Below are 14,397 nucleotides of genomic sequence, written 5' to 3' on the forward strand. Positions count from 1 at the left end.
GAGATGTTATAGATTGCTCTAAGTCTGTTTGGGCCAATCCCAACTTCTTAAATGCATCGTAGTACATCACCTCTGTACAACTTCCTGAGTCCACTAGAATCCTCTCAATGTCATATTCCCCAACTCGTAGGGTTACAACCATAGCATCGTTGTGGGGTATTTGGACCTCTCCCAGGTCATCATCAGTGAACGCTATGCTCTCGTTGCACACATCATTCTCTCGCCCTCTCTTGTTTCCCAGTCGCATTACGTGCTGATCGTGCTTGACTTGTCTTTGTAACAGCCTAACCTCATTTCTCGTATAAGGTGTGGCCAACCCATGTATCATATGGATTACTCCTTTAGGGTTTTGCTCGTAACCCAGTTCTATAGCTTTCCCTTTCTCTTTTGGATCCTCCTAGATGAATTCCTTGAGATAGCCCCGTGAGACCAGTTCATCAAGGTGTCTCTTGTACATCTCACAATCCTCAGATATGGCCCCAATCTTTATGGTAACTGCAGTGCTGATTCGTAGCACGTTTGGCATCATTGTCTCCGCCTAGACTTGGGGGCCATTTAAAATATGGCTGATTCTTTATTCGATAAAGAATCCTGTATATTGGTTCCTTCCAAATCGTAGTGATAGAAAAGAAAGATTTGGGATCATGAGCTTGCTTATCCTTGTACGGCTCTTTCTTAGCCTGCCCATATTCCCTTCTCTCTCTATAAGTTTTAGGTTCTGGCTTATCCACCTTTTTGGCAGGCGCCTTCGGCTGTTCGGTGACAATCCTGCCATCCTCACGGAGTATGTCATCCTCCATTCTGGCGTGTTGCTCTATCCGTTCCATCAATTTAGCCAATGTGGCTACCGGATGTTTATTCAATGAGCGACGCAGCTCTCCCCGAACAGGTAAACCAGTCTTGAAGGTGGCAATTGCATACTCCTCACTGCAACTTTCAATCTCGTTGAAAGTTTCCCAGTACTTCTTTGCATAATCCCTGATCTGCTCGTTCTCCTCCTGTTTCATGGTGGATAGACTCTCAAAGGTCTTTGGGGCCTTTCTGCTCGTCAGGAACCGAGCAATGAATTCCTCAGCCAACTGCCTCCATCCTCGTATGGATCGCGGGCCCAGTTTATGAAACCAGGCTAAAGCCACCTTGCTAAGACTGTAGGGGAACATCTTGCATAAGATGGCATCATCCCCTTCATGCATGAACATAGCCTGCTGATAATGCTGTATGTGAGCCACGGGATCCGTATTTGTCTCGTAAAGTACGAATGTACCGTGCTTCACTCTGCTCGGCAACTTAGCCTCTTGTAGCCTTTTTGCAAAGGGGGAGGCTGCAATATTACTTAGGGCCTTGCGTGCTGCTTCTCGTGCAGTCACTCTCCCATCCTCGATCTCCTTAGATTTGCGAGCCGTAGCTTTGGCCCAATCAGCATCTGGTCTTTCGTACCTATCTCGATGATGTTTCCTGGTCCCCTCCTCTTCTGGGGTGGAACTTTGGTCTCTGCTCCTCCTTTTTCGTGAAGAAGCCCGTCTCTCCGGTGTTTGGCTTTTACTCCTGCTTCTTCTTTTTCGTGGAGAAGCTTCGTATCGCCCTTTATTAGGACTCCTGCTTCTTCTCCTTCGTGAATGAGCCTGCTTATGGACTACCAGAGTCCGTCCATCCTTCTGGAAATTCCTTCGAGAAAGTCCAGAATCTTCTGGGTGCTCTCGTACCCGTTGCAATTCCTGTATCTCGTACTCTCGTTTTCTGATTAAACGAGCATACTCCTTGATTTCCCTTCTCTTTTTATCAATGACATCGTTATCATTCTGTATACTTCTTGAATGTGTAACTGACTCATCTCTTCGATGAGACTTACTCCTTCTCGTGGAACCAGTAGCAGTTTTATCTCCTTTTTCTCTGGAGTTATCCCCGTTATGTTTACCAGTGGGCTTTCTCGGAGCACCTGGTGGGGATTTATCTCTTCCCCCACCCAACTGGTCCTTTGGACTAAACGGAGTAACTGGATCTTCTTCCATCATGATTATTTTTCTAAAAAGCTTGGTTCGTTTCCCACAGACGGCGCCAATTGTAGGGGGATGAAAACAATTGATGCTTCGAATCAATTGGATTGCAACGGCTTATTCGTGTCTTTTCACCGGAACCCTAATTCGTCGTCGGAACCCTAATCTGCAAAATAGACAGGGGGTGAGTGCACCTTTGCCTCTCGTGGCAAAGGCCCTCCAATGCCAAAGTTAGTATCACGTACTAGCAATCAAACCCTAATTATCAGTAGGAAAGCAATAAGAATGCAAAGTATTGCGTATCTCTTTTCTCTCAGTTTATTTCGTATTTATAGACATATGTATGCTTGCTGCCCAAGCATCCCTATTTGCCTAGGATTCCTACCTCGTATTGGAATCCTAGAATATCAAGGATTCTCGTTTCCTTTATGAGTTTCTTAGAAAAGAATCCTCTTCGGATTCTTTTCCATAAAGAGCTGAACATCCCATACTCGTTGGGTATTTTTCTCAGATCCTATATTCTTGGGATCTCATCCCTTAACGGAATACCACTGTTTCTGGACCCTTCCAGAGTGTTCCCTTTACTTCAACATCTGATTGGATTTCTTTCTTTGTTCGGCTGTCTCATCGCCGAACAGACTGCCTGGACCAATCACTTCACATGTAACTGGTCCTTTATCAATTTAATTTGGACCATTGCCTTTCTAAGGAGCTCTCCTCCTGTTCGACCTTCTTATTGCCGAACATTGTCTAGCACGATGACTGTCCTGTCTATATTCAAACTATGGTCCCACGTACCATTTGTTCGGATATCAATTGCATTGCTTTCAACCCGTCATCCCTCGTATCACGTGCTTGGTTCTTACTATTCGGCTGTATCATAACCGAACAGTCTGCTTGGACCAGCTACTTCACATGTAACTTGGTCCAATGTAATCGGAATGTCTCTATCTGCCGAACAGTCAGTTTATACCCATGACTTCTCATGTCATTGGCCCTTATCGCTGTTCAATGCACTGACCGGCGATCAGTCATGTTCAATTTCTCACGTGTTCTTATACACCACGTGTTCGGCAACTAGATGTACTTGTTCGGGAATACCTCCCTACAGTAAATAAAATATTTATATGATATAATTAGGTAAGATATATCGTAGTTTAGGGAAATAATAGATACAATAAACGTTTAGCTATTCGGATTTACGCTCTTAGAATGTGATCTACCCAATCTACCCAAGGCCGAGTGTTGAACCTAGGCTCTGATACCATTTGTAACGCTCCGATTTTTCGGGAGTAAAATAAAATAATTTTCTTAAGAAAATTTGCTAAATAAATAAAATTTTCTAAATTAAAGTTTAGCTAATACAATTTCAAGAAAATTTACTGATTCAAAATACATTAACTTCAGAGTTGACTCTAGGCTTGATAAGAATCCCGAGCATACTCAATCTCCGTTCCTGATATATTCTTTTCGTGTCGAACTGCATCATCATTGAATCCCCTTCATTGAATCCTGCGCCCACTGGCAAATTGATCGCCGAAGCAAACGATTTGCCAGGATACAGATGTATCCGTGAGTGATAAATCACCCAGTAGAATAATCCAACCCAACTACCCCTCTTACTTTACAGCTAACAAGTAATCGGAAAATAAGGATGCGACAAGTAAAACAGAGATTTTCTATATAAACTAGTTATTACTATCCATTAACCTAATGTGAAATCTAAGATCTCTCAACGAGATTTTTCCTCCCCCAACCGCTAGCCATGATCGGTCCTATGAGATTACTTCCCTTTGCTGTCGTAGATACACCTAAGTTATATAATTCGTGGCGTACCAACGCCCTTGGGACAACGAGATGTTTTGAAGCTCAACTGAATCGCAAGAGGAAGTGTCTTTGCAGGGGTGAATGTTCGGAACTTGGTGTTGGCGTCGTTGAAGCCGACGGATTGGAGGAGGGTGCCGTCAGGGAGGACTTGGCCCGGGGAGCACCACGTGTCGGTTTGGATCGTGAGGGGACAGATTTTGTTGGTTTTGAGGTCGAGGAGAGCGGAGTGGGCGGAGCAATCGGTCGTTAAAGCCAGGTCCTTTTGGTCGTTGCTGCATTGTTGGACGCCGTTAACGACTGGAAGTGATAAATTGGTCGCGCCGATGTCAGTCCGATCGAGGAGGACGACGTTATTGAACCGGGTGACAAGGGGATTAAATGAAGTAATGAGCTTTCCCAATATGATCTGGATTAGTGTTCTTGTTCCCGTTTGGCTTTAGGGGGTTAGTCTACAAGTACAATCTTTGTAACTGCATTTATAATGTGTTACATGGAGTCACTGCAGTATCGTTATGTATTAATATGTTGTACTCTTTTTCCATCATAAATTAGTGTGGAGCACAAGATAAATTAGCGACGTGGGGTGCCTAAGAGGTATTGAATGAGGAGAAATTAGTCTTTGCTTTTGGAGGAAAGACATGTGGTACATACTCCAAATATGTTGTGTTGTGATTAATTTGTAAATACAGTGGGTCCCATAATTTTTGTTTTGGTAAATTAAATTTGCGGATGAAATTACACTTGGTGTGTTGTGGTTGGTGCATAGTATTGCTTCAAGTGCACTCAATAATCCCTCTTGAATAAGACATAAGGATGTATTTGCTCCAAACAAGAAGAATGAGACGTGTAAATATATGATGGTGTTATTATGGCCAAAAGTACTAATACCAGGCTACTCAGGAAACCAACAATAATTTATCTATTAATATCAAGAATGCCACCAAAAATAAATAAATACAAATAGATAAGATATTACAGTTGCCCTCAATGACTTTTCATATTTTAAAATCGTTGATTAATTGCTTCCTTATCAACGATATGAAATACATCAATCACTCGATCTAAACGACATAGTCAAGTTGATGGAGAATTGCCTCTCGTCTCTTAGGAATTTTAGGAATAAAAAATCACAGTTTTTTATTTTTTATCCATTGTTGCAAAGGGACTATTCGTACTGGGATGGTACGCGAGTTTCTTCGTGGGTGCGTTTTGGTCAGGGTGGGAGGGTTGCCTAAGAGGGTAATCTATTTAGAATCTGAGTGGAAGGGTCTCTGTGACAGGGTGAGAGGATTGTGTCTTTTGGCTTTATCATTGTTTTTGAGAATTTTTGGTCCTTTGAGGTGTGAGAGGGGGAGGTGGCATGCTTTGTCATTGTAGTGGTTTAATGGCCGGGTCTCTTTTTGTGGGGCCTTTGGTTATGTTTTGGTTTTTTGGAAAAGATTTTTTGCAATTTTAAATGTCCCCGATAGAATCGGGGGTAAACACCTACGAAACCAAATTCTTGAAAATATTTTTGTTTTTAAATAAAGGTTGGATTTCCTCTCTATTTCTTTGTGCACGGGAGAAGAACCTGAAAGAAAGAGGACTCCCACTTCAGACTTGCGATCGAGGGCACTATCAAATCGCATTGAATATTGTCGATTGAGAATTGAATTTCATATTGATTAGTCCAAAACAGTAGGTAATGGAAAATTGGAAATTTTGAATTTTCTATTCGAAATGAAATGAAACAGATTAGATTTGTCGAGAAGTGCAAAATCGTATTCTTGATGTCCTATTTCGGGGATGTTTGCATGGATTCATCTAAAAAAACATGTTGAGAGGCCTTTGACGATCTCTCTTCAACTGCTGCTGTTTAAACTTTAAAGGATTGTATTTGGACTTGAATCCTTACTTAGCCATTTGTCTATGGAAACCCTAACTTAGTTATTTGTCTTTTAAGTCTGAATTATAATTTTTTTGTTGAGATCCCACCGCGAAGTTTTGGTTGAGGCCTGGTGAGGCTAGGGCGGAGGAACATTTTGTTAGCTTATATGGCCTGCCCGACCATAATCTATCGGTTTGTTGTAGCTTTCTACAATGATTGTGCTATATATCTTGTGTGAGTAACTTTGTTAGATTTATTTGAGGGTTCCAAACTAAAACCAAGCTTGTGTAGCTTAGATGAGCGATATGGGATAGAAAATACATCACTTTCGTCGTGTAAAGATTGTCCACTCCGGAAAGCAGTACAAGTACAATCTCCGAATCAAGAAATATAGTACTTCCATTCATTATAAAGTTTTTGACACCAAATTATGCACAAAAGTACTTTAATTTTTATCTAAAAATTACACGGTAGAGAATTATCTTTGAGGGACGAAGGGTGTGGTGGTGGTGAAGTGATGATGGTGGTGGTGGTGAAGTGATGATGGTGGCGGTGATGATCTGGTGGTGGTGGAGTGGGGATGGGATTTTCGGTAATGCAATAGTAAATTGCGCGGAATTATTGGCCAACATGAGTGGGTTTTATCCCAATCGGTGTTTCCATATTTGGCTTCTTGCTAAATTTGGGTTTTGGGCTTCGGATGAACATATGATATTCTCTGCGTTGTTTACTTGGTTGAGTCTCGGATTAGAAATATGATGCCATCATTCATTGTACTTATTAATCTTTGTAAAAATTCCAGAGATTAATGAAATTTTTTTTGCCTTTCAAAAAAAAGAGAAAGCGTAACTGTAGCAAAAAGTGTGCAAAAATAACAACAAAGAGCAAAAAAGTAATCTGAACCCACAACTATAGACTCTGAGGTAACTTAGAAGGTCATAGGTATGAAGAACTAGTCTAGACAGGAATTTTCCCTTCGTTCAAGCCAGTATATATATAGTCTTTGGCCCGAACTTGAAAAAAGTTGGTTTGCTTTTACTGTACTCAACGAATATATATGGCTTCTCTGTAATATTAAGTCGATTGCACTTTGCAGTTTGGGTGATTTGAGTCTATTTAGGACTCACCTCTAAAATGCCAGCTTGAGTCTATTAACTTGTAGGTTACGTGGAGTAGAACAAATGTATAAAATCTTACGATGATGATTCTTGAAATTAGCATTTTCTTTGAATACAGAGGAGGTAGATTTTTTAGAAAAGTCTGTGGTATGTAATCAATCAACTAGCAATGGAACTGAAAGAATTGGAACGGTAACACTTTTCATTATTCTTTTACGGATACATGAGTGAAACCAAATCTTAATAACAATTGTGTTTTATAAACACTTTCAGAACAAGGTATTGAACGCATTATGGAACAGATGACATAAATATATACTATAAGAAAAGTAAATGAATCCCAACATTTGAAAATTAGGAGATAGAGACCCAAACAGCGACACTCGGCACTCCCTGGTTAACCACAAACATCATATAATACCCTGGCGGCGCCACCTCCGCACTGGGCGGAGCCTGAAACACAATACTGTACTCTCCATTAGATTCCGAAACAGGGCCGGCGATATTCATCTTTACCAATCTCTGCCCCTGTGAATACGAATGCGTAGTGTAAGGCGCACTTGCAAAATTTACCTCCCAATTTCCCGTTGTGTTTGATGGCACCGTTACATACACATTGTAAAGCGTTGACCCATATTGCATTGACTGTGGGGCCATCGCTATCACCGGTCTCAAATTCGATTTGTTTGCTGATAAATAATCCGGCGAAAATGCCTCGATTCTCAGCTCCGTGGGGAAAGGTTGAACCCACGTGTATACCGCATGCGTGTTACTTCCGGCGAGTAAAATTCTTCCGTCGGGCAATAAATTTGCGGTCGAGTGGTACACTCTGGGGATTGTAGTGGGGTTTAGGATCGTAAAGCGGGAGCCCGCAGGTTCGTCGGGTTGGTATAGAACTGGGTTCAAACAAGGATTATTTGCCAATCCGAACCCTTGGGACCCCTCTTGAGCCCCGTTGATGATTGTTACGTCTCCTGTTGGCAACATCACCATATCCCCCATGTTCCGAACAAACGGCATGTCCTCCATCTCCCAAGCAGGGTTGGGATTAGTTGCCACAATTCGTCCACAGTTTCCTTGGGCCAGTATCGTCACTTTGCGACGTTTGAAGGCGTCGTATTGAGCCCCACCACATATGACGATCGTGGCCGTGGAATAGTTACCTTCCAATGCTAGCATGACAGAGGATCCTGCGGACGGATAGTTACGCGGTCCTCCCCCTATCAGAGGTAAATTTTTTATAATCACATTATTAACGTAATCGTATAGCACGGATTGTTTATCAGCAAATATAAACAGATTTCCATTTGGGAGAAGGTGAACGAATGGATATAGGTTATCCCCTTCGTTATCTGACACATTGCTGAGGAACGAGAAATTAACCGCGCCACCGATTCTCGGTGGGTAATACTCCACGCTGTTGGCGCCGACACCCCCGACTATTATGACAGAACCGTCGGGAAGTATCTGATTCGTGGCGTACCAACGCCCTTGGGACAACAAGATGTTTTGAAGCTCAACCCAATCGCAAGAGGAAGTGTCTTCGCAGGGGGTGAATGTTCGGAACTTGGTGTTGCCGTCGTTGAAGCCGCCGGATTGGAGGAGGGTGCCGTCAGGAAGGAATTGGCCCGAGGAGCACCACGTGTCGGTTTGGATCGTGAGGGGACGGATTTCGTTGGTTTTGAGGTCGAGGAGAGCGGAGTGGGCGGAGCAATCGGTCTTTAAAGTCAGGTCCTTTGAGTCGTTGCGGCATTGTTGGACGCCGTTAATGACTGGGAGCGATAAATTGGACGCGCCGATGTCGGTCCGATCGAGGAGGACGACGTTATTGTATCGGGTGACGGCGGCGTGCATGGCGGCAATGCCAGCGTTTTGCACAATGACTTCCCACGTGCCCCCCTGGGCACGTGTTCCGATGATTGTGAGGGCGAAGCACAGGAATTGTAGAGAGAAGAAAATGGAAGAGGCCATAGTGAAAGCGAGAGAGAGTGTTCACTGTTCAGTTGTGTGTGTCTGCCCTGATTACTGAGATATCCATATAGTGAGAATGTGAGACGTATATTTATAGATGAGAGAGAGAGAGAGAGAGAGAGAGAGAGAGCGCGCGCGTCAAATGTGGGGGTTAAGTTGATGTCGACCCTTCACTGTTCTGTTGAGTTGTGAAAAATTATGAAGTAGTAGTTGCCCAACAGATTAAAAGGGAGTAGGCGAATTTTTGCAAAGGTCAACTGAAAGAAAACCAACGGCCGCCATTCTGCCCTCCACGTCTATCTCCTTCGTCTTTATTCGCCATGATTTTTCTGGTCGTTTGAGTTTTTATTGTTGTTGTTGTCCTCCGTTTTTGGACACTCGAGAAATAGTCAATGAGTTTCCCATTCAATTTTATTATTTCAAAAAACAAGTATGGTTATTACAACCATAATTTCAAACTTTAGATAAACATATCTTACAATTTTAGACAAACATAGCGTACCCACCTATTGGTGACCGACGGAATTTTTTAGGGTCCAAAGCGAAAATTTAATGTTGAGCCTTTTTTGCTAGACCATTGTAAATTGTATCAAAATAAGAGGAGCTTCTAAATTTTGGAATTTTCCGAAACCTAAACCGATCGCATTTTCGGCTTTATATCGGAGCCGGCCCTGCTGATCGATGGGTTCCACTGTTGTGGGAATGATTGTTGGTTGATTGTTCTTCAATTTTTTTTTTCCCTCTGAATTTCTAGGGGATGAATGTTGGTTTGCCCAGGGAATTATACTGTTGTCATCCGCTGAGAAGATCAGTGAAGATAGGAATTTCAAGGGGAATAGCTTAATTAAGTAGTTTAATGGAAACAACAACTTAATTATAGATATTGCTTTAATAATGGAAACAACAACTTTCTGGTAACAACAACTAATTAATTCAATGGATAGTACAGAGGCGATTCTCCTAAATTTTTTCTTTAATAATGGTAACAACAACTTCAATCGCTATCTTTATATTCCCTCTCCATCCTAAATCGGTTGCCTTCTTTTGAAAAATCATGCATTTGCACATATCAAATAGTAATGTGTTTATGAGAACAAAAATGCTAGAGGCACATTGAGTGTAGCACACCTCAGCCACACTCCTCTCACATACAGGCGGGGCCCACTGAAACGGGCCACACCTGTATGTGAGAGGGGTGTGGCTGAGAGGTGCCACACCCGATGTGTCCCTAGCACCCCTCTTATGAGAATTCTTTTGAAAAATAATTTACACCAATTGGTTCTTCTTAATGAGATATTATAAATTAGGGTAAAAAATTTGGGAAAAAAAATTATCGCTTTTTACACCAATTGTTTCTTCTTAATGAGATATTATAAATTAGGGTAAAAAATTTGGGAAAAAAAATTATCGCTTTTACATTATTTTTTACGTGCAAATTAAATACATAGTTTTTAAAAAGGACAAGCAATTTGGGATGGAAGGAGTATCTGGTATTGGGGCAGAGCCATGTTTTTTAGTCAGCAAGGTCAAAATTTAGCGAGTTATGTTTTTATTAGCAAGTCGAAAGAAAAATTAAACTAAAAGGATAATTGAAAGGTGAATATGTGCATGATGGTCTCACTCCTAATATTATTAACTTTCGAAAAGAAGAGAACTATTGGAATTTTTATTCGTTTGAAGTAAATTGGGGCGGCAATTTAGGAATTTTTTGTGGGATTAAAGTAACTAATTTGGGTACAAACTATTAAATACCCTTATGGAAAATCAAAATGAGTGGGATCAAGTTACCCTCGATTGCGTGTACCATATATACCTCCACTGCTGACTCGTATCTTTGTAAGTTTTACTGGCTTTACCGTACGTATGAAACCGCTTTTAGACAACCTTCAACGATTAACAGGTCCATTCAAGTAACATGGGGAAAAACTTATTCACGGGACTCCGTGAATAAGCTTTTATGGAGCGCGATCTCGGCCGTCCGTCCGGTTCGACTTTGGACTTTTTCTCGGAGAAGTTTCATTAAAATCTAAATCGTCCAAAGCCGAAATAGACGCGCGAGATTGAGCGATTCCGTACGTGAACAACATGTTTACGGAAGCTCTGTTAAAAGTTTCTCTCGGGGTTAAATGAAGTAATGAGCTTCCCAATACGGTCTGGATTAGTGCTCTTGTTCCTCTTTGGCTTTAGGGGGTTTTAGTCCACAAGTACAACCTCTGTAACTGCATTTATAATGTGTTACATGGTGTCACTGCAGTACTGTTATCTATGTATTATACATCGTACTCTTTTTTCTATCATTAATTAGTGTAGAGCACAAGATAAATTAGGGACGTGGGGCATTCTGCCTGAGAGGCAGTAAATGAGGAGAAATTATTCTTTGCTTTTGGAGCATGGACGTACATGTGCTACTCCACATGTGTTATGATTGGTAAATACCGTGGGTCTCATAATTTTTGCGTTGGTAAATTTGAAGATGAAATTACGCCTGGTGTGTTGTAATTGGCGTAGAGTATCACTCCAAGAGCACACAATAAAAAACAAAAAAACCCCTCTTGAATAAGACATAAGGATGTATTTGCTCCAAACAAGAAGAATAAGACGTGTGAATATATATGATATATGATGGTCAGAAATACTAACACTATATACTACTTCAGCAAAGTACCACAACTATATAAAAAATACTTTATTTAGAGATCGTCACCGAAAAAAATTTATTGAAGACCGTGCTTAAGAATTTTGAGACTCCACAACGAATAAGGCCTTACAGACCCATTGGAGAGATGTGCTAAACTTTAATTTTTTGGACTCCATTATTAGTCCGCAATAGTGATTCGACAATATTGTATGTTTACAAAATCAGCTTAATCGATCATCACTACATACATGAATAATTTCTATAAAATGGTCCTTTGACATAATATATTTTAGATTATTGAACTATATATCTTATAAATTTTGTTTATGTAATTACGGATGACCGATCAAGTTAAATTTATTTTACGGATGTTATCAACAAATGCAAGTCACAAGGAATGAGGCAATACATATAGAAAAGAAAATGAAATAAAAAGAACATGAAAATACATTGAATGAAAAATTGAATGGACCCCAGAACAAGATACAAGTCTGGGGAGCCATCCAAGATAACGGCCAAAATGATTGGCCAAAATACATTGCTACATCTTACACTTTAACACTGGCAAGAATTGGTAGAAGCAGAGACTTGGAGTAATTATTTAGTGGTTTTGGGGCACCGCCTTGTGGTCTAACAATTCTTTTCCCACATATCTGAGGTGTTCAGGGGAGTTTACACACAGTTTGACTAATCTTGGAAAATGTAACGCCCCGATTTTTCGGGAGCAAAATAAAATAATTTTCTTAAGAAAATTTGCTAAATAAATAAAATTTTCTAAATTAAAGTTTAGCTAATACAATCTCAAGAAAATTTACTGATTCAAAATATATTAACTTCAGAGCTGACTCTAGGCTTGATACGAATCCCGAACATACTCGATCTCCGTTCCTGATATTCTTTTCGTGTTGAACTGCATTATCATTGAATCCCCTTCATTGAATCCTGCGCCCACTGGCAAATTGATCGCCGAAGCAAACGATTTGCTAGGATACAGATGTATCCGTGGGTGATAAATCACCCAGTAGAATAATCTAACCCAACTACCCCTCTTACTTTACAGCTAACAAATAATCGGATAATAAGGATGCAACAAGTAAAACAGAGATTTTCCATATAAACCAGTTATTACTATCTATTAACCTAATGTGAAATCTAAGATCTCTCCACGAGATCTTTCCTCCCCCAACCGCTAGCCATGCTCGGTCCTATGAGATCACTTCCCTTTACTGTCGCAGATACACCTAAGTTATATACCGAGTGTGCACCCCAATAACTAAAACAAGGAGAAAGTTTATCATGCCTGAACCACTGCTAGGGTTGGCCTATCTTATACACCACTTCACAAATCACTTCACAATCATCACTGGACACACGCCAGTTTATCAATTCATCACTGGACGCTCGGCAGTTTCAATCTCATTACAAATCTCATCATATCTCAAAATCATGCTTGTAGGCAATCTAAAAATAAAACTATCCAATTCATTCATTATCTAGTATCGTCTAGGTGAATTCTATTTGCATACCACCCCATATCTCTAGGGTCCAATCTAGCATATCAAGTAAGAGTTTGAACAATATGCATATTACCAAAATAATAATTGAAATAAACAAACAACAAGCGAAGCAATCACGTAACTTTTTATGAACGGACCGTTGCCCTTAGTCTTGTATGGTCAAAAGTTAATAACAATACAAGAAACTTTTATCAAAAATAAATAAATAAATAAATAATAATTTTATTCAAATATTAGTAAGTCTATGCTTTTATTAGTCGATTTATGAAGTTAGATTACCATATTAGTGATAATATAACAGTGGGTCGAAACTGTACAATTAACCATTTCGGGTTTAAAACTGCAATTTGTAAATAACTTATCATTAAATTTTGGACCAAAACAATATATTCAATAGCCTAAAGGGGTTAACTGTATTTTTAGTGTTAATTTTCAAAAACAATACGTCCAGGAACAGTGGGTTTTCGAAAAACAGGGGAAAAACGTCGGACTATATGATTTCGATTCGTGGGTTCGATTTTAGTAATTGAAACTTGTTAAAAATCCTCATGTAAAGAGTACATATACTTAGAGAGAAGTAGGAGAAGGATTAATCTACCTTTCATCCGGACAAAACGATTCGGTGGAGTCCGGTGGGTTTTCGTTTGGCGGCGAAAGATCGGTATTCTAGCAGCAACTTTGGACTGAAATAACTTGACCAAACCTCTGCCGTTTTGGACAATTCTTGTGTCTAACACGAAGATCTTGAAATGCCCTACAACTTTTGTGAAGAAGTCGAAGCCCAAAAACCATTCGAACTAGGAGAAAAGTGGGGGTTTTCATAAGTCCTGTTTGCTGTCTGGAAACAGAAATTCGAGAATTTCATTGATATTTGGATAGCGATAATTCTATCAATCCTTGATCGTTTTGGGTGATTCTTGGATCGAAATCGAAGCTCTCGACGCCCTCTATAACATTTGTGAAGAAACTTAGGCCTAAAAATGACAGAAACTAGGAAGAAACAGGCCATGAACAGAGGGACGTGATATGGACGAAAATTGAAAGGGTGTGATCCCTCTTTTCTTGTTTCTGTTTACGTAATGGACTAGGAGTGTTGTATTGTGAGAGAGAAGTGGAGATTTGGGGATAAGTATGGAGGTGGTGGAATGCGGAAGGAGAGAGATATATAATTTAGGGAGAGTTTGAAGGGGAGTGAAAGATTGATTTTGATAAAATTTTGATTAGATAGGATAAGAGATGAGTATGGATACTTATATATCTAAAGTATAAATATATATCCTATATAAGTGTGAAAATAATATCAATTATACACATAATAATTTATAATTAATAATTCAATCTAATTAGTTATTGAATTAAGAATTTAACATTATAAATTTGTTAAAAAAAGGGCAAAAAAAATCCGGGTCGTTACAATTTACCCCTCTTAACAAAATTTCATCCTTGAAATTAGGGTGTAAGTTCT

At 40.1% G+C, this 14,397-nt stretch overlaps 1 protein-coding gene across 1 annotated transcript; it reads right to left on the reverse strand.

Moving 5' to 3' along the window:
- Nucleotides 1-6,982: 6,982 nt before the first annotated feature.
- LOC131326462 (aldehyde oxidase GLOX-like) lies at nucleotides 6,983-8,832 on the reverse strand. Its single transcript, XM_058359253.1, has one exon. The coding sequence runs from the start codon at nucleotides 8,775-8,777 to the stop codon at nucleotides 7,161-7,163; it is 1,617 nt and encodes a 538-aa protein (XP_058215236.1). The 5' UTR covers nucleotides 8,778-8,832; the 3' UTR covers nucleotides 6,983-7,160.
- Between the last annotated feature and the right edge of the window lie 5,565 nt (nucleotides 8,833-14,397).

The sequence above is a fragment of the Rhododendron vialii genome, chromosome 5a (genome assembly GCF_030253575.1).
Source record: "Rhododendron vialii isolate Sample 1 chromosome 5a, ASM3025357v1".
Lineage (NCBI taxonomy): Eukaryota > Viridiplantae > Streptophyta > Magnoliopsida > Ericales > Ericaceae > Rhododendron > Rhododendron vialii.